This window comes from Setaria italica, chromosome IX, assembly GCF_000263155.2.
Source record: "Setaria italica strain Yugu1 chromosome IX, Setaria_italica_v2.0, whole genome shotgun sequence".
NCBI lineage: Eukaryota > Viridiplantae > Streptophyta > Magnoliopsida > Poales > Poaceae > Setaria > Setaria italica.
The window spans coordinates 56,303,121-56,330,848 of record NC_028458.1 but is presented as its reverse complement, the minus strand read 5'-3'; the positions used below and the strand labels follow the sequence as shown (position 1 = coordinate 56,330,848).

The 27,728-nt window shown below is 47.1% G+C and overlaps 4 protein-coding genes across 4 annotated transcripts; 3 read left to right on the top strand and 1 right to left on the bottom strand.

Moving 5' to 3' along the window:
• Positions 1-538: 538 nt before the first annotated feature.
• Positions 539-2,195, top strand: LOC101758126 (GATA transcription factor 7). Its single transcript, XM_004987122.4, has 2 exons — positions 539-1,035; positions 1,131-2,195. The coding sequence occupies exons 1-2, from the start codon at positions 931-933 to the stop codon at positions 1,725-1,727; spliced, it is 702 nt and encodes a 233-aa protein (XP_004987179.1). The 5' UTR covers positions 539-930; the 3' UTR covers positions 1,728-2,195.
• A 1,041-nt stretch (positions 2,196-3,236) lies between these two features.
• On the top strand, positions 3,237-9,168 carry LOC101757714 (beta-glucuronosyltransferase GlcAT14A). Its single transcript, XM_004987121.2, has 4 exons — positions 3,237-3,947; positions 5,653-5,728; positions 5,820-5,935; positions 8,573-9,168. The coding sequence occupies exons 1-4, from the start codon at positions 3,386-3,388 to the stop codon at positions 9,085-9,087; spliced, it is 1,269 nt and encodes a 422-aa protein (XP_004987178.2). The 5' UTR covers positions 3,237-3,385; the 3' UTR covers positions 9,088-9,168.
• A 754-nt stretch (positions 9,169-9,922) lies between these two features.
• LOC101757311 (UDP-glycosyltransferase 92A1) lies at positions 9,923-11,428 on the top strand. The gene has a single exon (XM_004987120.2). The coding sequence runs from the start codon at positions 9,923-9,925 to the stop codon at positions 11,426-11,428; it is 1,506 nt and encodes a 501-aa protein (XP_004987177.1).
• Positions 11,429-12,190: 762 nt separating this feature from the next.
• LOC101770292 lies at positions 12,191-26,260 on the bottom strand. Its single transcript, XM_012842883.2, has 17 exons — positions 25,342-26,260; positions 24,770-24,988; positions 22,972-23,055; positions 22,315-22,374; positions 21,292-21,336; positions 20,943-21,142; positions 20,342-20,845; positions 20,086-20,179; positions 19,645-19,734; positions 18,730-18,792; positions 18,559-18,633; positions 17,691-17,741; positions 17,003-17,137; positions 16,745-16,852; positions 16,573-16,638; positions 12,779-14,053; positions 12,191-12,679 (listed from the first exon to the last, which is right to left on the bottom strand). The coding sequence occupies exons 1-17, from the start codon at positions 26,119-26,121 to the stop codon at positions 12,248-12,250; spliced, it is 4,281 nt and encodes a 1,426-aa protein (XP_012698337.1). The 5' UTR covers positions 26,122-26,260; the 3' UTR covers positions 12,191-12,247.
• Positions 26,261-27,728: the final 1,468 nt, after the last annotated feature.

Sequence of the window (27,728 nt, the reverse complement as noted above, 5' to 3'; positions counted from 1 at the left end):
CTCCTGATGATTGAGTAACTACACCAATTTATGCTGGTTAGTGATCAGTTAACAATAACAAAAGATGAATGATGATTAGTAAAACCCTGTTTTGCTACGGCAATTTTTGTCTCTCAGTTTGCACTAAAAAATTCCGGATCATCAACTTCTATTAGCTTCTTAGCACACTTACCCTCTTATGAATGTATAAGAAGTTGCCATTTCCACACCACTAAACTGTTTAAGGATTCGCAGCAAATTCTATTTTGTTTTCACACAAAAGAGAGCGCGAGAATAAGCGGTGCAAGAATTTCGCAACCCAGTTGCATTTGGCAATTTTTTGAAATGACTTGCGACATGGGAAACAGCTTCCCATCCGCGAAAATCTCATCTTTTTTTTTTCGATGCCGTGAACATCTCATCTTAAAAACTGGGATACGGATACAGTTGTATTATGATTGTATCGGTGTGAAAAAAGCTTGGACCTCATCTCACGAAATGCATGCGCCGCCGCGGCTTGAATGGGAGCCAGCAGGCTCATCTCCCTTCCGTTTCTGGTTCTTCTCCGCGGCGTGTGCTTAACCCTGAAGCAAACCCTAATGGAGGAGGACCCTTGTTAACCCGGACGTTTTAAGCAGCCGAACAAATCCAAATCGCCCCTAGCCACAGTGCCAGCACGGAGACTTAAGAGCCACCCCACCCCCACGTGAACGCCATGGGGTTATTACCCTCGTTAAAACCTATGGATTTCTAGCATCATCTCAAGAACCCGGACAAAAATCTCGCTTGCTTCAACTTGTGAAACCGCTGAGGTCGGAACAAAAACCTCCCAAAAAAGGGTTCGAAAGGCAGATGATAAAAGGCCCCCGGATCATCTCGATTAGAAGTGTTCAAGTAATCGAATAAAAAATTCCATTTCTTTATCCCTGTGCCGTGACGGCGGCGGCGACCATGGCGGGGGGCGGAGCGGCAGACGAGAACCCGGCGGCGGCGGCGGTGCCTGACGAGCTCGGCGGCGGCGCGGACGCCAGCTTGAATGCCTTCTTTGACCACGCGGTAGCTGTCTCGTTTCTCCTATGGCTGCCGCGGAGGTTGCGTTTGCGATATGGGCGCTGAATTTTTTTTCCCTTTCTTGGGGGTGGTTCTTGCAGGGGTTGGAGTTGGCGGCGGTCGGAGGGGGCCAGGGGCCCGAGGAAGAGGAGGAGTTGGAGTGGCTCTCGAATATGGACGCGTTCCCTTCGGTGGAGACCATGGCGGCGGAGGTGGTGGCGGAGGCGGCGCCGTCGCGTCCGTCGGCCGGGCTGGGCCGCCTGGAGGCGCTGCCCCATGTGGTGGGTCCGAGGACCAAGGGGCTGCGGCGGCGGCGGCGGGTGACGGCGCCGTGGAGCCTCCCGCCGGTGCTGCCCCCGGCGCCCCCGACCGCCGGCGGTGCGGCGCCGCGGCGCCGGTGCACGCACTGCGGGTCGGAGGAGACGCCGCAGTGGCGGCAGGGCCCCGCCGGGCCCAGCACGCTGTGCAACGCGTGCGGCGTGCGGTTCAAGTCCGGGCGGCTCTTCCCGGAGTACCGCCCCATCAACAGCCCCACCTTCTCCCCGCTGCTGCACTCCAACTCCCACCGCCGCGTCCTGGAGATGCGCCGCCACGTGGAGGAGGAGGCCGCCGCCGGGGGCATCCGCGCCGGCGCCAGGGCCCGCCGCGCCGAGCGCGCCGCGGCGCGCGCCGCCGCCTCCTCCGACCAGAGCAAGTGACGGCAGCAACCGCCTCCGACCGAGCGAGAAACGGTCCCTGCTTCGTCGCCGATGGAGGATGGAGATGATTGGAGATCGATCATGATTACCCTCGCTGCATCCTTATCCGCGTAGTTTCGTTTTGCAATTCCGCTAGTTTTGTTAGGACAGTAGGATTAGAGGTTCAAAGCATCTGCAGCGGTGAGAAGAGAGCGCCATCGTGATCAAATTTCCTGCAGCCCAGCAGCTGCTGTAAGTGACTCATGGTGATAAGCTTAAGCTGTGTCTGTCAGACTCAAATGGGGATAAGGGCTTTATCAGGTCGCCTGTTCCTGCTAGCCTAGGGGAGTCGTCAATCAGAGAGCATGGGGCTCGGCATCATACGGAGAGTGACATGTCCGCCACTCGCCGGGCTAGATGCCGCTGGATCATACGATTTTGACGGGGTTTCCTTCCATTTCGCCGTGATTGAGGCCGGCAGATCACACTCATCCATGTCACCATTCTTCTTTCCCGGAAGTGGCAACCTGCTCTCGTAGCCTGCCGAAGCCAGGAAGGCTGTCTAGTCCAAACTAGGCAAAACCTTGTTGCTGCATCCTCACACGGCGTTGCATCGCGAGCAACACCAGTCAGTGTCACGGATACTACTCCTAGCGAACGGTGGATTCTGGCTGTACGGGGCAGGCTCGCCGTCGTTGCAGCGCACGGCCGGACGGCACTGACATTACTTTTGCGAGCAGTGCTCGGATCAAAGGGGGGTCTTTATGGCGGCAGAAGAGGTACGGCCGAGGGGCATGTGGATGCGGGGGTGGGCTCGCCACCGTTTGGATTGAGGATTGTGCACTGCCACTGCCAGGACATCACCGGGTCGACTTCCATTGTCCGGTGGAAGAACTTTGGACTAGGTTTCCATGCCTCCTAAATAATAATGTCGGGGTACACATATATTTTGCTTTGCTTGGCATAACGAAATTGTCCAGTGGATATTTTTCTTTTCAGATTACATAGAATGCAACACTAGTATTAGCCTTTTCCAACAACTAATGCCTTCGTGCCATACAGAGACAATGATGGAACATATAAATCCAGCTAAAGCTTTCAATAAAAAAACTGTAAATATGTATAAAAACAACGCCGACCTAGTATTATACAATCTTCTTGATGGTTGGAACTGACAAAGTCGTAGTATTTGATTTTTAGCTTAGGATGCAAAATAAACAAGTGAATATTTCATGCACAATGGATGCAAAATTTAACCAAAGCAAAGTTTGTTTATCAAGCAAATGCAGTAAATCAACCTGTTCCTAGGCACGCACTATCATCTGATTAGGAATGGAAATTAAACCGATCAAATATTTTGAACCATGAGAAACAAAATATAGACACAGATAATATTTCATGCAAGAGAAAAGGGTCTTGAACCCAAGGGAAGATAAAGGAGCTTTGTTTAGATTTCGGGTTTTGCACGTAAAGGACTGATGCCAAACTCACCGAAAGATCATATGCACCAAACGAAGGACAGAGCCCGAGTCTCATCAGTTTCACGCCAGTGCACCAGCCGCTCACCAAACTCGTCAGACTTTCCTCTCTTCCCCGTCCGCGCGAGATCCCTCGCTCCCTCCCTCCCCCGCCGCGCGGAGCAGAGAGCACCAGCCCAGGAATTTATCCTCTCCCCCCAAATGCAACCCGCCGCGCCGGCCGCGCCCTCCGCCCTGCCGCTCAGCGTCTTCCCCAAGGACTCCCGCCCGCTCCCCTGCCTCCTCCTCGCTTCCCTCCTCCTGCTTCTGCTCCTGCACCTCTCCTCCTCCTCCTCCTCCCCCGCCCCCTCGCCGCCGCCGCCGCCGCCGCCCCGCCTCGCGCCGCTCCCGACCACCGCCGCGGCCGTCTCCTCCGCCGGCCCGGCCCCGCCGACGCTCGCGTTCCTCCTCACGGGATCCGCGGGCGACGCCGACCGCCTCCAGCGGCTGCTCCTCGCCACGTACCACCCGCGCAACACCTACCTCCTCCTGCTCGACCGCGCCGCCTCGCCCGCCGATCGAGAGTGGCTCGCGCGGAAGGCGCGGGCAGCACCCGGCCACGACAACGTACATGTCGTCGGGGACCCCGGGTTCGCCAACCCGCGCGGCGCGTCCGCGCTCGCCGCCACGCTGCACGGCGCCGCGCTGCTGCTGAGGATCGGCCAGGGATGGGACTGGTTCGTGCACCTCGACGCCGCGGACTACCCGCTCGTCACACCCGATGGTGATTCCTCTCTGCAGCTATTCGAATACCTTTTGGTGCATGTGATGTGATAGACGCTAGCATGGTTTAGGTATTCTTAATAGATCTAGGTATTTCGGTAATTAGAAGAGTATTCGTCTATGTCTACTTTGTTTTTGATTGACCTAAATGTTTGAATGAAATGTAGCTTGGGTAGGGTGTTTGTGTTTATCATTGATAGATCTGTCTGGAACTCTGGGTTTACTATTATAGACAGGTGAATCAGTTTATTGCTACACAACAGTCCCCTTTCGGATTATCGTCCTAAATGCATTAGAATGGAAATAGAAAAAATTAAAATAATGGGGCTAGGCTGCCTTTAATGAATATATAATGCCTTTTTCGGTTGTGGTCTCCAAAGGAACAAGTTCGCGAACTGTATAATTACTGTTGTGCTTTCAAATTTTCGTATTATCTTATGCCAGTAGCCAGTTTACCTAGAAAAAAATGCCACTCCATCTCTTTCAAAAAACAAGTTTGGAAATGGACTCGATATACCATCTAAATTCCAGAGAGTATTGGGTAGTGAGGAGTTAGTCTTGTAACTGAATCAACACTTCCAACGAGTGTCGCATTAGAGTCTGGAAATAAGTTCTGTAACATAGCTAGATTTACACCTGGCCACTATTTTCTGCTCTCCAACCCCTGCAAGTAAAGTAGTCTAAAGCAGTTTGCAAAATTTTTGTTGTGTGGAATATTGTAAATATTATGTGCGAATGGTAAACGGATTTGTCCCATTTAGAATATTTTGTTCTCAGTCAACCAATGCTTTCCTTTTGCATCGGTCTGGAGAGAATTGGTTTTCGTTGAGCATGGAGAGAATTAGCTTTGGTAGGGTGTTTAGCATTGATAGATCTGTCTGGAACTCTGGATTCACCATTATAAACAGGTGAATCAGTTTATTGCTACACAACAGTCCCCTTTCGGATTATCATCCTAAATGCATCAGAATGGAAATAGATAAAAAAAATTAAAACAATGGGGCTGGGCTGCCTTTAAGGAATACAATGCCTTTTTTGGTTGTGGTCTCCAAAGGAACAAGTTTGCGAACTATATAATTACTGTTGTGTTTTCGTATTATCTTATGCCTGTTAACCTAGAAAAAAAATGTCACTTCATCTCTTTCAAAAAATTGGCATACGCAAGTTAGTCTTGTAACTAATCAATACTTCCAACGAGTGTCACGTTAGAGTCTGGAAATAAGTTTATATTTTCTGTAACATAGTTAGGTTTACACCCGGCCGCTATTTTCTGCTTTCCAACCCTGCAAATAAAGTAATCTAAAGCACTTTGCAATTTTTTTTGTTGTGTGGAATAGTGCAAATATTATGTGAGAACGGTAAACGAATTTGTCCCATTTAGAATATTTTGTTCTCAGTCAACCAGTGTTTTGCTTTTGCATGGTGTGGAGAGAATTGGTTTTTGTTGAGCATGGGTAGCAGATTAAGTTTTCTAACCTTATGTTGTATTGCCTAGTTGAGTACTATGAACATCACATTGAATTTATGTATTGAGGTCAAACCTGCTGGAACTTGCTACTTTAATCTAATGGTTTTGTAATAGCTCATAGTTAGAAAATGGTCAGGATAGTAGCAGCTGCTTCATTCTGTGCTTCCACGTAAACTGTGGACAGCTAGTGGAGAGGTATTAATTTATGAATGTAACTTGATTTTCAAATTGTTTGCAGATCTTCTGCATGTTTTATCATACCTACCAAAGGATCTCAACTTCATTCAACATACCAGCTACATTGGTTGGAAGGAGTAAGGGCATTTCATCATTTTTTTAATTTCTAGTTTCTCTCTTTCGAATTTAGGGTGGGAAGTTATTGACATTGTCTGTCTCTGCATCCAGGTCAAGACAAATAAGGCCAATTATTGTTGATCCTGGTCTATATCTCTCATCCAGGAATGACATTTTTTATGCCACCCAAAAGCGTGATCTACCAAATGCTTATAAACTATTTACAGGTGAGGGAGTATTGGCTTGTATAATGTTAGAACAATAAAAATGAAATGCCTTTTGATGCTAATGTTCAAGTGATGGACAGTTGATCCTGAATATTGGTGAAAATCTCTAACTATATAATGTGTGATGGGTTTATTGGTCCGATGCATGTTATAGGATTATTAAAGTGGAGCATATGCTTTCGTGAACATGGAAAAAATAGACTAGCTCGTTGTCACCTAGAATGCTTGCCATCATCTTTTTAAAACTTTGCTGCAAATATACATAAGAGATATTTAGGTTTATCATCTGGAAATGACATCAATAAATTGTTCACCGAGTAATGGTCTTAAGTTTGTATTGTCCATAACTATAAGTAAATGAAGATGTGGACATTACCGCTCTTACACCTACCAGCCAGCAAGCCTTTTGGTGGTGGGCATGGTTGTGTATTACCAGTTTACTTTCTTACATTCGTATTCTATTGATTACAGCTAAGATAGCCAAGGTTCTGCTTGAACATCCTTGTTAGCTACCAAGATCCTTTATCTTCTTAATATTTTTATTGAATTAAACTGTGACCACTTATTCACTTAAGTTATGATTTGAAGGGTGAACATCCAAATTTAAGTTTTTTCTTCTGGTGTTATTTTTTTAGTTTCAAATATAAGCAACTTTTCTCTTCTCTACAAGACCTTAACAGAATGCTTCTGTGATCTGCCTATAGATATTGAGTGTCATGCTTTTAAGATTGAATTTCTTGGCTTGTGCCACATAAGTATATATTTTGGTTGTATGGTTTTAAAAAATGCACCACCCTATCCCAAGTACACCAAGAATGGTGTGGCAATCCCCCTGCAGCGCTACTGTGTCCTAGTCGCTAAAATTTTGGTGACTAGTATGCGGATGTCAAGATGATGAGGCAGGTTGGATCGTCATACCTGGCTTGGGGTACTTGGGTTACGACCGCGTTATAGAGCTGTATCACCATAAGACCTTGGGCTGTGTACTATAAGTCAGGAAATCCACCAATTTCTGCAAGACTTGAACTACAACCATAGAACCTGGAATTCTTCTGAAATATTCTCTATGTTTGGTGCCATCATTAACTATATATTCCATTGACACAAAATGTTCCATACTTTTCTTATTTTCAGTATATTGCTTGTGTATCTGAGTTTTTTCTGGTGTTGTTATTTTTTTAAGTCTGAATCTAAGCAACTTTTCTCTTCTTTACAAGAACTTACCAGAATGCTACTTTCTATAGATACTGAGTATTCAGCTTTTAAGATTATATTTCTTGGCTCGTGGCAAGTAAACTTGGAGTTTATGGTCTTATGGTTTGAAAAATGCCCCACCGTATCCTAAGAATGCCAAGACTGGTGTGGTAGTCCCACCTGCTGCGATGCTCTGTCCTAGTCGCTAAATTTTGGTGACTAGCCAATGTGGACGACAAAATGATGATGTGAGTCGGAATGTCATACTGGCTTGGTGTACTTGGGTTATGGCCGGGTTTTAGAACTGTATGACCATGACCTTGGGCTAAGTAATATAAGTCAGGAAACCCACCACTTTCCGCAAGACTTCAACTAGAACCATAAAATCTGAAGTTCTTCTGAACTATATGCTATGTTCAATGCTATCATCAACTACAATTTATGTGTTCCCTTGACACAAAATGCCCATTACTTTTCTTGTAATCCATATATGCTTGTGTATTTGAGTTTTTTCTTGTCTTGTTATTTTTTAGTTTCAAATCTAAGCAATTTTTCTATTCTCTACAAGACCTTAACAAAATGCTACTGTTTATGGACATTGTATATCATGCTTTTAAGATTAAATGTCTTGCCTTTGTGCCGTGCAACCCTGGAATTCATGGTTGTATGATTTGAAAAACGCCCTGCCCTATCCTAAGCACACTAAGACTGGTGTGGCAATCCCACCTGCAGTGCCACCCTGCCCTAGTTGCTAAAATTTCGTTGACTAGTCACTGTGGATGACAAAATGATTACACGGTTTGGAATGTCATACGTGCCTTGGTGTACTTGGGTTACGGCCAGTTTTTGGAACTGTATGACCCTAAGGCCTTGGGATAAGTGGCAGAAGTAAGTGAAACCCACCAATTTCTGCAAGACTTCAACTACTGCCATTAATTATACGCTATGTTTGATGGCATTGTTAACTAACATATATTTATTCCCTTGACACGAAATGTTCTGTACTTTTCTAATTTTCCATATATTGCTTGTGTATTTGAGTTTGTTCTGGTGGTGTTTTCTTTGTTCAAATCTAAGCAACTTCTCTTCTCTACAAAACCTTACCAGAATGCTACTGTCTATAGATATTGGGTATCGTCTTTTAAGATAAGTTTTTTTGGCTTCTGACACATAACACTGGAATTTAGTCTTATGGTTTGAAAAATGCCCCACTGTATCCTAAGTATGCCAAGACTGGTGTGGCAGTCCCACGCCTGGGTGCAAAATTTTTAGTGTAAGGATTCCAAAACATAAATCAGCAAAGAAATCTTCTACTTATTCATTAAATGACATTGACCACTATATAGCTGCTATGCATAATTGTTTATTGCTTCTTGACCTGCTTCTCATCAGTTATGTTGGTAGTTTAAGCTGTTTTTATATATGTCTACTTCTTCCTTGCAGGCTCTTCGTCTGTTATCCTTTCTCGGAAATTCATTGAATATTGTATCGTTGGCATGGATAATCTGCCAAGAACTCTGCTGATGTACTACACTAACATGCCCTTGCCACACAGGAAGTATTTCCAGACAGTTCTTTGCAACTCCCCTGAATTCAACAGGACTGTAGTTAACCATGACCTGCACTATTCAACGTGGGATGCACCTTCCAAGAATGAGCCACGCCTACTGACTATGGCTGATGTAGAAAATATGACCGAAAGTGGTGCAGCCTTTGGGACTAGATTTCCCAAGGATGATCCTGTTCTCGATCACATTGATGCGGAAATTTTACACCGCCTGCCTGGAGAGCTCGTTACAGGAGGATGGTGTATAGGTGTTGGGCATGACAGTCCATGCGATGTTTCAGGTAACCTGGATGTTCTTAGACCAGGGCCTGCAGCCACAAAAGTTGCTAAGTTCCTTGCTGAAAGGCTGTCATACCGGAGCTTTTATTCCCAACAATGTATATGGGATTGATGATTGTAATTTACAACAATCTTCAGGTACGTGTTTGCCTTGCAATATGGTGCATCATGTTCCGCGCAATTCTTTCTCTAACCCTGTGCAGTTGCGCTGAATCCACGCTAGTTGGCGTTTTGTGTTAACATAGGCGTTAATTACTTGCCCACTCAGATAAGTCAGCCATATAAGCTGAAATGTTGCACGATTAAGCAACAACACAACAATCTGTGGTATGCTGGAGAGTGGAGACGAAACCACTTGGGAGCCTAAAAAAGGTTGAGGTAATATATGTAGCTAAAATCTTCAGGTTAATGTCATTCAATCATTCAACCTAGAGTTTGCCCGGGAATGTCACTATATATCAGAAGACAACCAGATCGGAACAGGGACGGTAGGACCAACTGAACCTGAAAAGATCTACACAGGCTAGCTAGGTCAAGACTGACAGTGCCATCTGCGCGTAATTTACGGCATCGACGAAGTCGCTCGTAGGCATAACTTATCATGGCTTGGCGTGTCTTGTTTTTACCACCTGACCGAACAATCGGATTTTCTGCGTTAGCAATAGATAGTGCATATATAATCCAAAATTTCAGAGAGTTCTTCGTACGTGCAAACTGCACGAGTGCATCTCAGACCATTGGCAGTTTGGCATTTTGCCACGCTGCACCGCACAAACGCCAAGCGTAACAGCATAGGGAGCACGCAAGCGCCAAACGGCACAGGCGACGTCATGGGTGCGTGTCTATATACACGTAGTCAGCCTGTAAGGATGTAACAGACTCAACAAAGCATACCAAGCCTGTTCCACACTAGGACAAGCTGCTCACCCTCGCCCTGTCCGCCCGCCATGGGTCACGAGCAAGAGCGCGGCGGCCGCGGCGCCGGCCACCTCCTCCTCTTCCCGTTCCTGGCGCAAGGCCACCTCATCCCGTTCCTCAACCTGGCCAAGCGCCTCGAGAGCCTCGGGCAGCGTGGCGGCAGCGGCCAGCGCCGTCTCGAGGTCACAATCGTCAGCACGCCCCGCAACGTGGCCAACCTCCAGCGTGCGGTACCGGCCGGATCGTCCATCGGCTTCGCCGAGCTGCCGTTCTCGCCGTCGGACCATGGCCTTCCTGCCGACGCCGAGAGCGCCGACGCCGTCCCACTGCGTGCCTTCCCCGCCTTCTACTGCGCCACGGAGCTGCTCCGGCCGTCGTTCGAGGAGCTCGTGGCGGAGGTCGCGGGGAGACAAGGGCGCGAGAACGTGTGCGTCCTCGCGGACATCTTCCTGGGCTGGACGGCCGAGAGCGCCCGCGCGCTTGGCGTCCGGCACCGCGTGTTCCTCACCTCCGGCGCCTACGCCTCCGCCGTCACCTTCTCCATCTGGCTCCGCCCGCCGACGTTCCCGCGCCCCGTCGGCCCCAGCGACGAGCAGGCGCTGCACGACTTCCCCGACGTGCGCGTCCGGTACACGGAGTTCCTGAACGTGATCGTCACGGAGGACCACGCGACGAACCCCATGTTGGCGTACCTGTGCCGGATGATCAGCCTCCACTTCCGCCACTCGGGCGGTCTCGTCATCAACACCTCGGAAGAGATCGAGCCGAAAGGTCTCCACCTCATCCGGAAGCTCTCCGGGCTGCCGACGTTCGCCGTCGGTCCCCTCATCGGCGGCCGAACACGAGCACCTTCGGATGACGCACGGGACGAAGACGCCCGCATCATCAAGTTCCTGGACTCCAAGCCGCCGGCGTCCGTGCTGTACGTGTCGTTCGGGTCGCAGAACACGATCCCGGCGTCGCAGATGATGGAGCTGGCGCGGGGGCTGGAGGCCAGCGGGCGGCCGTTCATCTGGGCGGTGCGGCCGCCGGCGGAGTTCGACGGGGCGGAGGCGTTCCGCGCTGAGTGGCTCCCCGATGGGTTCGAGGACCGCGCCGCGGCGGCGGGGCGGGGCGTGGTGGTGCGGCGGTGGGCGCCGCAGGTGGCGATCCTGGCGCACGCGTCGACGGGCGCGTTCCTGAGCCACTGCGGGTGGAACTCGGTGCTGGAGAGCCTGTGGCACGGCGTGCCGGTGGTGGGGTGGCCGCTCATCGCCGACCAGGTGTTCGACGCCCGCTTGCTGGAGGAGCTCGGCGTCGGCGTCGAGGTGGCGTCCGGGAGGGTGTTCGGCGGGCTGGGCAAGGGGTGGGAGCACGTGAGGGACGTCGTGGAGGCGGTGCTCGGGGACGGCGAGAAGGCCAGGGACATGCGGCGGAAGGCCGCGGAGCTCAAGCAGTTGGCGCGCGCGGCGGTAGGTGTCGGCGGAGCGGACGACGAGGTGAAGGGCTCGTCCGTGCTCGCCATGGAGCGCCTCCTCGATAGCGCCTTCGGTTGACCATGGCAAATTCTCCCGTTCGGGGCACAATAATCGATCAAACCAGACTGCCGATCCTCATGACCTCATCTGTGACGAACAAGTACACAACTTGTTCTCTCTCGAAAAATCGGGCGTTTGCTGACTGCTAGCTCTTCTCTATTTATATATGCCTGGCAAAACCCTCGTCTGCTGTTTTCCTTTTTTTTAAAAAAAGAAGTTGCTGCTAGCTGCTGATATCATCCAGGCTGAGGTCAGGCAGCTCGTCAGAACAGTAACACCTCGTTCTGCTGTTTACCTAGGCTTGCGGTTTTCCGTTCTGCATTCATATTTCATAAACATTTTGAAAAAGAATAAGCAACTACATGATTTATATCCATATATCAATTTGAGTTTCTTTCGACGATTTCCGTTGAGCAGTACTCTAACAACGATAATATCGCGGTTTCCCATTTTACATTATGTCTAGATGAAATGCTGCTGTTCGAAACGTTTTTTGGGTTTATATTGTGGATTAATTATTTTTCTCAAAAGCATATATAAACCTTTTGAACTTCTGGACGGAAGTAGAATCAAACAAGCAAGCAAGCGCAAGCGCGCACACAGAATGTACCCATAATATGTTTATTTCACTTTCACACAACAAGGAATGCAGTGATACAGAATTAACAGAAACAATACGCATGAGACACAGAGAGATACTACGTATGCAAATACCGTGGAATCAAAGTGGATAAATCACAAATTCACAATGCACCCCGAAGTATATGACTGGAGCAGGGGAGACACCGGCCGTGGCTGCTTGCTTTTTCAGCGTACAAGATGAGGATTTGTGACGTGTCAGCCTCGCCTCATCACCTCCCTGGCGGTCTCGACGAGCGAGCAGACACCGACGGCGCGGCGGTTGAGCCCGACACTGCCGGAGAAGACGTTGAAGCACTCGAGCCCGGAGGTGGTCTCCGCGACGCGCCTTAGCTCGCCCTCCAGCCCGAGCTCCACGAAGAGCGCCACGAACCGCGCGTCCTCCTCCGACCGCATCAGCGCGATGGCGAGCTCGAGCGTGTACAACCGGATGCGCGGCACCACCAAGGACGGGCGGCCGTACTCCCGCAGGACCAGCACCAGCGTCCGCGCCAGCGCCGCCTCCGTGACGCCCGCCGCGGCGAGGGTCCCCCGGAGCTCCCCGGGCTCCATGAACCGGAGCATCTGCGCCGCCAGGCTGAGGGAGATGTTGAGGAGCTTGGTCTTCTCCACCATGATATTTCGCAGCACCTGCTCGAGTCATCGGGAAAGAGATTCAGGGAATGGTTGGCCAATGACCTCCAGCTGCGACGATACACATGCACAGATCAGTGGACAGAAACTACTTACCTTGGTGGCGCCGGCGGTGACTCCTCTCAGTGCGAGCTGCCACTCTTCGCCGGCGTAGGTGCACAGGTTGCGCAGGATCCTTGCGGCGCCGATGATGACGACGGGATCACCCAGCGCCTCGATGAGCCGCGCCACCCCGCCGCCGCACGCCGTGATGATCGCGCCGCAGTTCGCCCGGCTGTCGAGCGCCAGCATCGCCAGAGCCTCGCCGGCCTCCACCCGGACCGCGTCCTTCCGCCGGTCGGGCGCTGCGGCATCCTTTCCCGGCAAGAACATCGCGAGGAGCACGCTGACCACACCCCCCGTCCCGCCGATCATCTCCCTCGCCTCCTCATCCATGGCGAGGCTCGTCAGAATCTCGATCGCCAGCAGGTGCAGCTCCGACATGTCCTTCTCGTCGTGCTGCTGCAGCACCTCCCTGATGTTACTCACCGTGAACACGATGTCAGAGAGCTCCCCACGAAGTAGCTTTCCGGTGGTCCCCGTCGTGGTCGCCAGCCTCTTCACAACTCGGAGCGACTGCTTCACTGCCTTGAGTCGCGTGTCTGTCGGCGGCGCCGCCGCCGCCGGCCCGCTGGCTATGCTCGAGTACGAGATGATCTTGTCGAGAAGGCCCCTGGTCTTGCCGATCTTGTCGCAGTTGTCGTGGTCGTGCGCGAGCTTGTTGAGGATGGACAGCCCCAGGAGGTTGAGCTCGTCGAGGTCGGCGTACAGCAAGGATGCCACGGACTCGATCCCGCCGGGGATGCCGGTGACGCGGAGCGCGTTGAGCTTCCTCCCCGTGAGCATGAACACGACGACCGCGGCGGAGCGGCGCACGTCCTTCTCCGACGCGTTCTTCCAGCTGAGCATCTCGATGAGGCGCTCGACGGTGGGCGCGGACGTGCCGATCCTGCGGAGCGTGGCGTCGGCGAAGCGGTCAGACTCGACGAGCGCCACGAGGATGTTGGCGCCGAGGCGCTGCTCGTCGTGCGAGCCCGCGGTGAGCAGGTCGTCGGCGTAGGACACGAGGTCCATGTGCAGGCCGTCGAAGATGCTGCCGTTGAGGCAGCGCGAGTAGGAGTCGTAGAAGAAGCGGCGGACGGCGACGGTGCCGCAGGCGGTAGCGAGGTGGCACTCGACGGCGACGCGCTCGAGGAGGCGGTGGTAGCCGAGCCTCCACTGCCACAGCGCCTTCTCGAGGAGGAAGAGCAGGGCCTCGGCGAGCGCGAGGCCGTAAAAGATGTCGAGCGCGGAGCGGCGGTTGGTGCGGGCCTCCGGGCTGCCGCCGTAGTGCTGGTGGGCGAGGCGGACGAGGGAGAGCGCGACGCAGGCGGAGGCGGAGAGCAGCTGCAGCCAGTGGAAGACGCGGCCGGCGGCCCAGGAGACGGGGGGCGCGCGGCCCGTGGCCTCGTGCTGCCACTCCAGCTCGTGGCTGCGGCCCAGGATGCGGGCGCCCTCCACCAGCAGCAGCGCGGTGACGCACCAGAAGTCGGTCTGGCCCAGGGTGATGGCGAAGCCGCCGAGGAGGACGACGGTGGCCCAGATGAAGCCCAGCGTGCCCAGCCGGCTGGCCGCCTTCTCGAGCAACGCGAGCTGGAGCGCCAGCACGGTGAGCCTGCGCTCCGGCGGCGCCGCGTCGTCGTCGTCGGTGCTCGCGCGGATGTGCGGGGTCATCACCGCCTTCTGCGGTTCGAACAGCGTCGGCAGCTGGTCGGGGATCTGCACGCGCACGCTCCGGGTGGCCAGGCTCACGCAACGATCCATTGCGGATTACCGCTCTGTTCTTGTCAAGAACTGTTCTTATCTTGACAGAGCTTTGCTAGTGACACACTGACACGAGTCTGCTGGGCTTGCTTATCACAGTAGCATGTGCCGACTATTTATATGCACGCATGCGCAGGTGCAGATATTTAGAAGCGCATTTCTGTGCACGTTGACACGGCCGATTTCTTGCGTGCATTGGAGGAGAGGTTTCAGGCCTTGAGGGGAAGGAATTTTTCTCATCTTTTTTCTTGTTACAAGAAGAGGTTGCTGCCTGGGGCAACATGGCCGAACGCATGCCCAGCGCGTTGGATCCCTGGTTGCCATCTCCTAGTCTGTTTGTCCTTGCTTGCGCGACCTGGCATGGTCTCCCGCTCCTAAAACAGCAAAGGTTTGGAACCAGATAAGAATGTGAAGCTCGAGTTTGGATGAGAATCAGATGACATCACTTTGATTTCCAATGATCACCAGGCTGTAGTCCAATGATGATGATCCGTGTGCGTTGTCACGATCAGTCATGCCGCAGTTGTGATTGCCCAAAGGTTGGGTGAGAGGTTAACAGACCGTTGCACGGCCGCTGCAGATATTACTAGATTTCATGCTACTTGTGCCCTTGCTTGCTGTCCTAGCCATCGGCTCTCGTTTTAGTCCTTTCGAAAAGGAAGTATTCTGAACCGAAACAGCGGGCCGTTTCGGCCGTTCGGCGGAGCCGAGGCTGTTATATCTTCTTCAGTTCTCATGCTACGCCGGCCAAGCAGCTGGCCGGATTTATGACAACACAACTGTTTAGTTTTTGCCATGAATATGAACTTATAGACGTAGGTTGCACTAGGGTGTCTACGTGTTTTTTCTGCTTTAGGGCACCTGTTGGCAATGGATTTTGCAGTGTGAGTTACATGATCGAGTTCATGAAGTCATCTCAGATTCTTATTTGGTCTGAAAGATGAAATGACTTTGGTCTATCCCCACCTCATTCCTCATATGCATGTTACTAGTACAAACATGAGAAATAGAATCGTCCATCAAACCAAACACATCTATTCATTCAAACACCCTTTTCAAATGCCTTTGAAGAATAGTAAACCACCAAAACTTGTTGCCGTGATGATAGGCAGATCCGGTCATACCATTCATTGAAGTGCTTTACAATCAATTGGCCTTGAAAGTAACTCACCCTAACTGCAGAACGCACACCAAAACTTATCCCCGTTCTTGTGCATCAGTAACTGAAATCATAATTTACAGAATTGAATCAGGGACACGAACTACAATGAATAAGCTCATCCTATATACATGGTTCTTCTTTTCACTATATGCGCTCATTAGTATTACAAAGAAAAACGATAACTGGAACAGAAGCCCCAACTATATTCAGCATTTCTTTTTTTCTTCCACACCATATGTACCTCATCCCGTTTAGAAGACCAGGTTGCATCAGTTTCCTATAACCTGACAGTACAGAGTATTCTTACATCGCAGACATGCCTGGATATTTCTAACAGAACCTTTTAACTGCCGTGACTTCACATCATCCACACTTCGCCTATGTCCCTTGTTTTTATCCTCCCATTGCCAGAACATTGGAATGACATGTAAAAATAGCACCAGGAAGCAGACACAACAAGGACAGGGAGGATCACTGTGTTTGATCTCCAGCTTGAACAATGCCATTATGTCCGTTCATTTTCAAAACTGTACAGTCGAGAATCTGATAGAACAGAAAACATCTGTGTCTCCACAAAGAGCTGCACAATGTTAACAATTATGAGGATATGCAGGCAAAATAGTGACACACAACAGCATAAAAAAAAGCCAGTTCCATTGAATACATGCATAGTGTGATAGGGTCATAGATTCATTGGAGTTTCAACAAGAAAATTACAATCAATGAGGCTTAGTTTATGTTTTGATGCTTTGCATCTCGACCAGAAGGAACTCTATGGGGCATACTCTGAATTACCAATTTAATGTTTGCTAGTTTCATCAAGTATGTGTTTTTTTTAAAGAAAATAAACATAGGAATCCGCTGTGTAAAACAAATAGACAAGTACCTTTACAAATGGGTGATCTTTTGAGGGGAACGAATCAATGAAACTGTCTTTCAGAAGCAAAGAAACCTGATCATACAGAAGAGCAACATTACTCATTAGATTTTATGATTTTTCCGATAAGTGACAAGCAGCATCATTGCCAAGTGTAAAGAACAACTTTGGCATTGCTAACCCTGTCATTGTTGGACTGAACATTTGTGATGGTATGAAAGCGCAAGTCAGAGCAAAGTGATTCCAAGTAGGATCTCATTACATTTAAGAACTGCCAAGCTGCTTCAGCCTGCAATGATATCCATATGCATGTTTATCATTCAAAAACTTGCTTGGACAATCAAGAGAAGTTTAAATGATCAAGTGCAGAGACAACTTTTTCTCAAGAACGAATAGTTTAAAAAATACGATACATCCACACAGTGCGATAAATTAGCACCTGAACTTCATTGCATTTATAGATGGGATGCCTCTTAGCCAAAGCATTCTCACACGATAGTCTGGCATGAATTGGACCGAGATCAGAAACAAGCTCCTTGTAACGTGGAAGTTGAGGCAATGAACATGCCTTCACCTGTGTATTTTTAAACAAAAATAACATTTACCTTGAATCTTTTCAGACAATAACACCACATAATCTCGCACCAATAGATTCATGATTGGCTGAAGTAAAAGGACACTAGTGGGAAAATCTACCCCTAGTCTCTACTTTCCCTAATCACATTCAGTTGATTTTACTTTTGATTTGCACACATTTACATACCAACAATATTGTATTAAGAACACAATCCACAAGCATAGAGCAAAACCAAGATTCTGCTTGACCAAAAAAGTTTAGACGTTCCTTCTCAAGACGTCTTTTCACTAAAAGCAAATAGCATGTAATACTTGCCTGATCTTTCTGTACATTGATTCTGACAAGACTAGATCCTTTCATCTTCATATCAGGGGGTTTATGTTGTACACCAGCCTATAGAAGAAATTGGATTATCATTCGCACTTCAGCGATTACTGAGAATCAATGATAATATAGTTCAAAATTACTAAAATTTGACAACTATGGTCACTGTAAATTAAATAAAGAATAGCAACCAAACAAATGAGCTTCAAGGGCCAGAGAAGCTTACAATGAAAGGTACAGGGGCATCAAGAAAATCAATCAATTTCCTTGGTAGAACCTGAAAAGCAAGACACAAAATGAGCTAATTTGATCGCAATATGAGCTGATGCATTGAGTAAACCTAAAGGACTAATGTTTCACAATTTGCAATTACATTACTTCAACAAAATATTTGTGAGACACTGTGTTATGCAATAAGCTGTCATAACAGGCGTACCCAGTGCTGATGAAAGCTCCCACATTAGGTGGGTTCTGGGAAGGGGGATTCTAGGCAGCCTGACCATGTCTGCAAAGGAGGCTGATTCGAACACAGAACCTCCAGGATACAAGTGGATATACCCCAGTACTAAGCCAGGCCTGCCATTCTATAAGTTTTAAAAAAAGAAACAACACACCTACTGAGCAACTCTAGAAATCCCCTAGTTCATGCAGTAGTCTATTCTAATTGCTGAAAAGATTCATCTACAAACTGATAGAAACATGAAGATAAAAATAAATACATAGACAACTCTTAAAAAACTAGATCGGGCGATATAATACTCACAGGTTTATATAATTATATAGTCACATAAAGACAGACAATTTTAAGCTTATGGCAAATGATATGATTCAATAAATATGAGCAGTGTGATCCCCTCAAAAAACATGGCAAAATGCAAAACCAAGAAGATCAAAAGGTCAAGTTCTTGTGATCCAATACCCAAGTAAACTACAGTTACTAATACAGTATTCCTAGAAAATGGAATTAATGCAGTTATTAAGAGGCAAATTTGGATGCTTATTTTTTTCTTAATAAAAGCCACCCGCCTAGTTCCACCTGATTTGGTCTGTTTTAAGATAGAAACTTCAATCTTACAGGAAATAGTAAAACTTACGGGAAGTAACAAACTTTGCCACTGGAATGGCCTTATCATTGGTATAATTGATAAAACAATTGCGGACAGGACACCCTGCAGTTAAGCATTTGATATAAGTGCTAGTATCAGCGGGAAGAAGGATAGCATGAGACCAAAGAACATTGTTACAACGCTGAAATAAAACCATACCAGATTTGGGCATATTACCACAGTTTGCTTCTCCAGCAGAACTCCAGCAAATAATCCTAGCACCTTCAGGAGAAAATAATAAATTTATGCGGAAATAAACAAACCAAGATAGTATCACTTGTATAATGTGCAGTCAGTGTACGCCTACCAATAGAGAGGGGGTCTTGTCAGAAGAAGAAAAATAAGTCAGAGAGATACAACTTGTTATTATTCCACCAACTAGAATGTCCCTCGATACGAGATGGGTGGTCTTAAAATGGGCTAGTAATTGATCAAACAAGCAGAAGTGCAAAGATGGGACCTATATTCAGCGCAGTGGTAAATACCTACATTTTACACAGCAAAAGCTACCATTTTTGGTAGTTCAAGAGCTAACCTGTAGATTAAGAAGAACAAGTGCATGCTAAAGCGTAAAGGACTTGGATAATCTTGAGAAAAGGTCTCGACTAAGATAATCCTAGCAATTGAAGAGCAAAGTTTCTGCCCATATAAGAAATCCTGAGTTCAAGAATATATACATTTAATATTCTTTCCAAAAGAACAAAATACTTAAATCTGAATCCTTGTATCGCCCAAGAAGTAGTTATCTTTATTAGCTATCAGAATTTCTTGATCGTGACTATTATTTGAGCTGTATAAGGCTGAGATTGTAGTTGTTTCAATTCAGTGCTGAATCAATGGGCTGCTTCCATTTTGTTGTGTTTTGTGAACCTTTTTACAGGATTTATTTTAGTCTTCGTAGCGTAATACTCCCTCTGTCCATTCTGGCTATGTATCTGCAAGTACTCGTCTAGGTACATAGCAAGAATGCTTTATAGTTCAGGACAGAGGGAGTATTTGTTTTAACATAATAATAGTATTAAAGCCTTCCATAATGTTACCATTAACTGAAAAACTGGTAGTAATATAACATACACTTTCCAGAGATAGAGCACGACAAAGTGTAGCTGTAGTCCATATCGATAATGCAAGAGCTTCTTCTGCAGCCGCCAAACGTGCATTGACCTACAATCAAATTTCATGATTAGGGAAGTAGGGGAACAATACTACAGAATACAGTTGCGATAGGCAAAGCATCTACCTTATTTGTTTCTGCCAAAGTCAAACCATTGTCTAAAATTGTCTCCCCAAAACCCAACAAGGATAATCCTGCCCGGGAGTATTTCACAGGTTGGAGATGTTCAAGGGGGCGGAATACAAGTTCACCACCACGAGGTGGCAGAGGAAGAGCATGGTAACCACAAACAATTTGTAGAGGCTCATTATTGTGTGCCTAAAATAATACATTATGTATATGATCAATAAGAACCAGAGCCATCTGGTAGTATTTGTGAAGCTTGAATATGTATGACAAACCTTAGCCCATCCTATAACTTTTTCATCATCAACAATCATTTCATGCTTCAAACTTACTTCATCTTCGTCATCTGACCGAGCAACTTTGACTGAACTGTCATACAAGACGTGTCACCGTTCACAACAATATGTATTCTACCATAATCAGTAACAGTTTCAGAGAAAGAGCAGATTTAATTTCACATAATTCCTACCAGACATGATTAATGCCAAATTGCACTTCACAATAGCAGGAAATCTTTGTTTTCAGGTTTACCTGTCTAAAAAAGACTCCACGCTTTGTGCACGCTCTAATCTTCTAGAGATAGGAGAGTGCATGGACAGAAGATCTGGGGAAGTTTGTCCATTATCATGTATGTAATTTTCCCTCCCAAAGCTATCACACCGGGATTCCAAGTTCTCCGATAGACAGTCTTCATATTGCTGGAAACTATGCCTTCCCTCCTTATCAACTTCTCTGACATAACTAGAATCTGAAATCTCACTAGCAGATATACTTTCAGGAGAATTAGGTCCGCAGCTCCTGAACAAATATGAAGGCATGTCCCTTTCTGATGGAACACCGGATGAAGAAATGAGACCTGATATACTGTTGGCAGGTACAGCATATTCTGTCCAGTCAATGTATGGAATCCCATTTGAGGAATCAAAATCCCCTTTTACTCCATCTTGTTCTTTCACAGAACGAGGAACTGGTTCAGCTAGAGCAATTTCACTAGCAAACTGTGTTATCCTGTCAAGCCTCTCCTGTGCAATTATGCTGTCCATAGAATAGACACACCAACATATCCTTAGAACTGAATTGAAGAAATATCAGATCAAAATATATTAAATATATGTTAGATCCGAAAACAAACCTGTTTAACATCTCATAGTGTAGCTCAAAAAAGGGTACCTTTGTGAGTAAACAGTAACAACGTGGTGCAGAAACCAAGAAACGACTTGGCTTATAGGAAGTGGGGTTTAGGGGTGAGACCACGCCTAGTATACCTGGTGCCTTTTGAACTATCTCCTGGACATGCAGACAAACACCATATAGTGGTGCATTGTCTGATACCTGGTTCATAAACAGCCATAAAAAACATCAAAGGAGAGTTGTAATAAGACTCACAAGCTTGTAGATAGGAAAATGCAATATCAGTACATAGTAACTGGAATAATCTGGAACCAAGTACTAACATCCAGGAAAGGAAGAGATAAACAAACCTTAAGGGAGAAGATAAAAGACAGATCATCTCGAGACAAATGTTCCTATGTAAAAATCATTGTATAAGTTAGAAAGTTGAAAATTGAAATACTGCTAACCTATCACTATTTGAGGATAATAGTCACAAACCTACAACATTTTGTGCCCATTTTATAAATCAACCACCATTTTGGGATGGCTTATCATAGAACTACAACAAACAGTTGGGCCCACATGTCAGCCAGTGGCGGAGGTTAGTTGTGGCTAGGGTGGACCATGCCACCCCCCCCCCCCCCCCCGCCAAACTAAAATCTCCATTGATTCAGCTACTATTCAGTGATACTGAGGATTTATTTAGTGCTGCCCCTCTACTTCTCTGTTCAAGCTCCGCCACTGATATCAGCAACATATTCATGGAAGTTAATATGTGGGCCAAGCCCATTCATGAATTTATCCCTGACAGGGCTTGGTCCGTCATGAAGTCACAAAGTTGCTGTTCTGTGAGGAACTAGCTCAAAATAGTGGTGGATTTGTGAAATGGGTACAAAATGTGTAGAATTGTGACTATAAGCCCAAAATATTGGTAGGTTTGTGAAATTTAATCAAACAATTGACATGGCAACTTCTAGTAAGTATGGCAATTGAGAAAAAAAAGGTACGAAAATTGACACTCTCAAGCTGGAATCTCATGTTCAATAGGGCAGAAGAAGTACACTCATTCAGTGATAAAAATCAGGAATGCTAGTTCTCCACATGAGCATTACATTCCAAAGGATATATTCTAGCTGTTAGATTGTTCTTTGAACAGCAAATGCTATTTTTCTTCACGTATTTTATCAAAAGAATGCTGTGGAGTATACTTTTGTTTGCAGGGGAGGAGGGGGGATGTAAAATTTAGGCAGAATTGTCATTAGTCATTAGCTCAACACAAGCCTAAAGCCTAAATTGGTTTATTAAATACCACTGGCGGCCAGTAAAACAGACAACCACCAATAACCAGGACTCCAGGATGTTTTATGAATCCTGCTAGAATTAATTCTCACCTGCCCAAATATCATTTCATTCAGGTCACTCATGGATGGAGTCCTCTCTATTAAGCGAGCCTGAAATTTTAAATTAGAGAAGAATCATAAAAATTGCTGTGGAACGTATCATAACAGAACAAAAGGCAAAGGAAAGAAGAAATTTGGAATACAAAATAAAGTACTAAATGGAACCGTGTGGGGGGGGGGGGGATCAATAAGAGGGTTTCTAAAGCTAATTAATACATGAACAAAAACATCCATGTAAGTAGGTAGCAGAACACCAGCTGCCATCAATATTATCATGAAGTGAGGACAGAGAGTGGCTAGTCCCTTTTTCTATAAAGAAATAGCACCACAGCTTATATATGCAATCATATGCAAAGTCCCCACAATAATGGACAAGCACTGTTGTATAGAAATAGTATTTAATGCTACTAGTAACAACTAGTTTACTTAGAAATACATTACTCGGATTCTGAGAAAAGAATTACAACATGCGGGCTCATCACATTACCCTTTACTGAACACATTGTGAAAACTAACATTAAAAGAAAATTCCACTAGAAGGTGGATCAACAACATCTTCAGATAGCTCAATGAACACATCATGGCATGTAAAAGAGTTGGAAAACTATTCATACACCGATACACCCAAGAAATTAATATGTAACTAACCTTTACACCTTCAGGAAAACAAAATGAGGGCAAATCATTCTCCCTAACTTCCGCTCTCTTTCCAGGTGGATACTTGAAAAGAATCTGCAAGTAAGTTAAAATTGGATCAGTTTTTCTCAAAGAAAAAAGAGTAAGAAAGGAATATACAAGATAGAGTGATAATGGTCACTACTCACTACCATCACAAGGATCACTAAGTTCAGAACTAATATCCAATGTCACCAACATGTGGCTCTGGTTCCACTTGTCAGCCTTATATTGGACAGAATTTTACAATTTGTAAGTCTATGCAAAAGTAATAATAAAAATTATTCTAAATATCATTTATCAAAACAAGCAAATCAGTCTAGAGGCCAAGGCCCTAGGTCCAAATAAGGATTCATCTTAATGCAATGATACACAGCTATCCTGCGTACTTGAGAAAGAAAAGGTCCAAATAAGGATACACTTTCCTGTGTACAAGCATAATATACGAGATTGATGCCCTGGAAGACCATGAAATCAGAACTGTCTGTATTCAAGCATGTCTAGCTAGGTTTCACCAGATGGAAACTAAATACTAGGGCACGGGAGAAGGACTTCAACATGAGATCAGATGGAGGTGCTAAAAGGCAACTTTACTGACAACTAGAATTAAATTTGTAATTGAGAAACTCAGATGTTACTATGAAATTTGTGTTCAACCCTTATTTCATGATTTACTCCTAAAAGAAGGCTTAAGCATGAAGAGTCAATAAAAGCACCATAGTAAGCTTTTTCTGCTCAACTGAATTGAGTAGAACTAGCTGTTGAATCCCTCCCTCCCATAAATAAAGTTGTACGTTTTTTACCATAGGGATAGTCTGCATCTGTCAGAAAAATACAAATCTGAACACAAGCGGCATCTAATGCAAAAAGGACGAATTCATTTTCTTCAAATAAGTGATACTGTATGCCTATAGATTTTACAATACTGCAGATAGTACGGGTGCTCTATAAGCATTGCCATACACATAAAGGGAATCAACAATGTACAATGATAACAACAAAGTAACGTGAACTAGTGATGATCCATGGAATTCCTTTTTACTCAATAAACTAAAATATTTGTATATAATCATGCCCACAGACCAGCAAATTTGCATGCATCATGAATACATGCAGTATTTCAGTCTTACTAATTAGTACCTGAACATCAGGAAAAAATCGTCTATAGACGTTTTTGTGATGTGCTATCACACTTAAGGATCAAATATTTAGAAACAAAAACAAATATGTCGCAATTCTCAGCTACCTGACAACAAAATAAAAGCACCTAGACAACAAAATAAAAACAGCCTCATCTGTAAAGGAAAAAGGCCAACAGTTAGAGACTGGTTATCTAGATTTGTAGATGAGGCAAGACTTCAAGCTCACAGAATCAAGGAAAGCAAAAAAACAGGATTTCCTCTCATGGGTCACCAATGTACAGCATTAGTTTTAGCCATAGCTCTTAGCCTCCTTTGAGGTCTTTCTGAAGTCTTTTTTCCTTTTCGGGCATTGCGGTGCCCTTTGGACTTTTGTCCTTGTACAGTTTTATTTTACCCTTTTAATATATCTTACCACAGCGGGGGCCTCTCCCGCTGTATAGTCTTCGAAAAAATAAAAGCACCTCTTATTATGGACCACAACCTAATCAACTTCAAAAATCACCTAAGGTTATGGTGGCATCTAAAGGCAAGTGCACTTGAACTAAAGTTTGGTACCACAAAATAACATAGATAACACTACTGCATCTGAAACTGGAAGACATTTACCTCTCAAGATCAAAGCAGCATACCTGGGGTTCCATTGATGGAATAGGTCCATGATACTGGATTTTTCTAAGATCTACTATCTCTGAGCGTGCTACATTAGATTCCCAAGCTTTCTTTTTCGCAAAAGCATCCTCAATTACTCCAACATTTGCATAAGAGTGGAGACCAACTACAAAAAAATGTTCAAAGAGCGATGCTGGTTCCTTATATTGCCAGTGATCCTGCAGAGATGGAAGAAATAGCTTATTGACAAGGGCAACTTGATACTGCATACATATCAAAACACTGCAAGAGGAGCTAAACGATGAGCATTGGAAGCTAAAACAGTGTTATGCAAACTCTGTCAGAATAGGAAGCTAAACAATGAGCAACTACGAAATGGCACCAATAAGAACTTATGTATTCTGCCAAAAAAATTTTTTGAAAACTATTCTGCCAATTTCAAGGCAAAGCTCAAACTCGCAAGCTATTTGCACTAATTTATCCCTTTAGTTTTAAAATTAGTCTTGAGTCATCCCACTAAGGAAAAGTTGGCATACAAATGCACAATTATCATACCTACGATTGAGCAAAAAGGCGAGCTCTATACCTGCGCCTTGGAGTGGATTTGATACCACTGCCGCTTCTGATTCGCCATGGCCTCAATGTTCAGAGACGTCCGCAGCAACTGTTCCCTGGGGCTCCTCTCTCCGCCTCCTCCGCCTCCAATCGGCCCCCACTTCCAAGCGCGCTGCATCTGCTGCCGGAACCGCTGGAAGCTGCCTGTTCGAACATGCCGCGCCTGCTGCTTGATCTGCGACAGCGGCGAAGACGACGTCGACGTGGCTGAGCGCGCCGGGGACGATGGCGCCGAGTGCATACTCGACTCCGTCTCCTCCCTCAACGGCGATCCTGCCCTTGGCGTGGCCATCGGACTCTCATGCTCCTCCGCTCCTCTCGCGAGCTGCTCCGAGGGAGACGCGGCGCTTCCCGTATCCACGCTCCCCGGCTCCTCTCGCGATTCAACAACCGACGGGGACTCCTCCCCCTCCATCGCCGCGCACCCCGATGATGAAGCCGAAGGCGAGTCGTACGTTTCCACTTCCTCCGCAGCGGCCGGCCCGTCGCCCTGCGATCTCCACGCTGAGGGCGACGAAGACGGCGAGGCCTCCGCGGCGGCCTCGCTATCGCCCTCGCGGCACGCGACCGGCGACGCTGAGGCGGTCGACGCCTCCTCCATTGCGTCCTCGAACGCCGGTTCCCGCGGCGACCTCCCGTCCTCATCCGCCCGCCTGCGCGGCTCCGGCGGTTCCCGCGGCGACCTCCCGTCCTCATCCGCCCGCCCGCGCGGCTCCGGTGCCAGCGAGGCGGTGGCCTCGCCGGAGAGCTCCTCCATGCGCGCAAGAGATCGAAGCTCTCAACCGCGAAATGGGAATTCGGAGGGTCGCAGCAATCTGGTGCGAAGGATCAAACGCCAACGGAACGGAAGGGGGAAGAGGAGGCGGCCGAGATCGTTGAAGGAATAATAAATGGCCAAAAATGAGCGGAAATTAGAGACGGAAAAAATAGTTTAAAATGGAGTAGTACGGCAGAAAGGAACTGAGAAAGGGCCGCACGTGGTAGGAGGTGCGGGCCCCGGGACCACCTGTCAGTTATAAATTCATGTTGCTTATCGCCACTGACAGGTGGGTTGGGGTCCACAGTTCGGTAGGATTTGAGTTGCTTCCGTGTGCGCGCGGATGAATTTGCTTGGCCTTTTCTGCGGAGGGAACGGGATGCGTTCTTGCCGGTCAAACGAAATGCTACCTCACTTTTTATGGGATCTTTTGCACAAATTATGGTAAATTTTTTTTGATAGACCGCGTAAGAGCAAAGAGACGGCCTTAAGGGGAACAATCACAAAGCTCCAGAGCGATTGCCATTTTAAGACATTGTTTAGCTCAGTGTGGTAGGAGAAGGGCTGCTTGTCGACCAAGGATCGTGCTGGGACCTTGCCATTGGTGTCCGTCCCGTGGAATATGGCCGGCCGGGATCACGTGAAACAGCGGTCGCACCAAACCAAAAGAGGCGATGGTCACGTTAATTCTCTTCAGCTGCCGCGCGCGGTTGGTTGTCGTGGTCTTCACGGGCGGAGGAGACCGGAGAAATGGAAGGTTCGAGCCAGGTACAGCTGCCTGCGCCCTGCAGGTTGCAGCCGTGTGAACGAAACTGGAGCGCTTCGTGCCGACGACCACCACGACCGACAGAGACCTCGCTGCCCCGCTAATTTGCCCGGACCTCGGGTCACCCGGGCAGGGTCGTGCATGGCAGGCAGGCCGGCGCGTCGTCCTGCTGCGCTTACAACTCACGCAGCAGAACTGTAATCGATAACAAATCAGAGAAATTACCGCGATCGGTGGTGATCAGTGAGACAGTGATCACGGTCGGAGCATCTTCTTGCCAATTTGCCACCAACAACCGGACAAGGGGTTAGTAGCAAACTGGTAATAACGTCAACTAGCACCGTCCACTTCAGACGTGTCTGTGTTTGGTGAACCTTTTAACGAGCCACTGTGGTCGAATCTCACTTTCGGCTGCTGCCATCAGCCAAACGCGCAGGGACTCGACTGTCAGCCGATGCCTACTCCACACGTAGCAATTCTGCAAACGTAGGTGGTGGTAACAGATCGTAAGGTAGTGGTGGCAAAAACTAACTTCTAGTCTTCTACCCTTCCTCCAAGATAATGTATCTGATCACATCACGCAAAAGTTGGCTGGGATTTGGATGGCAAGAACTCTTACAATGTAAATGCAAATGCAAGAGGTGGTGGCGAAAACTCGCTGCCAGCGCCACCGAGACAATTTTATCTGATCACATCGCTCAGAGCAAAAGCTAACTCAACAACCTGGTCGAAAGGATATCGAAGTACATTTTGTTGTTGTGTTTATGCGTTACTGCTTTAGAGTTGTGCTCCTCTCTTACTCGCTGAGACTGAGAGGATGAGTGGTGCTTCTCTTGTAACA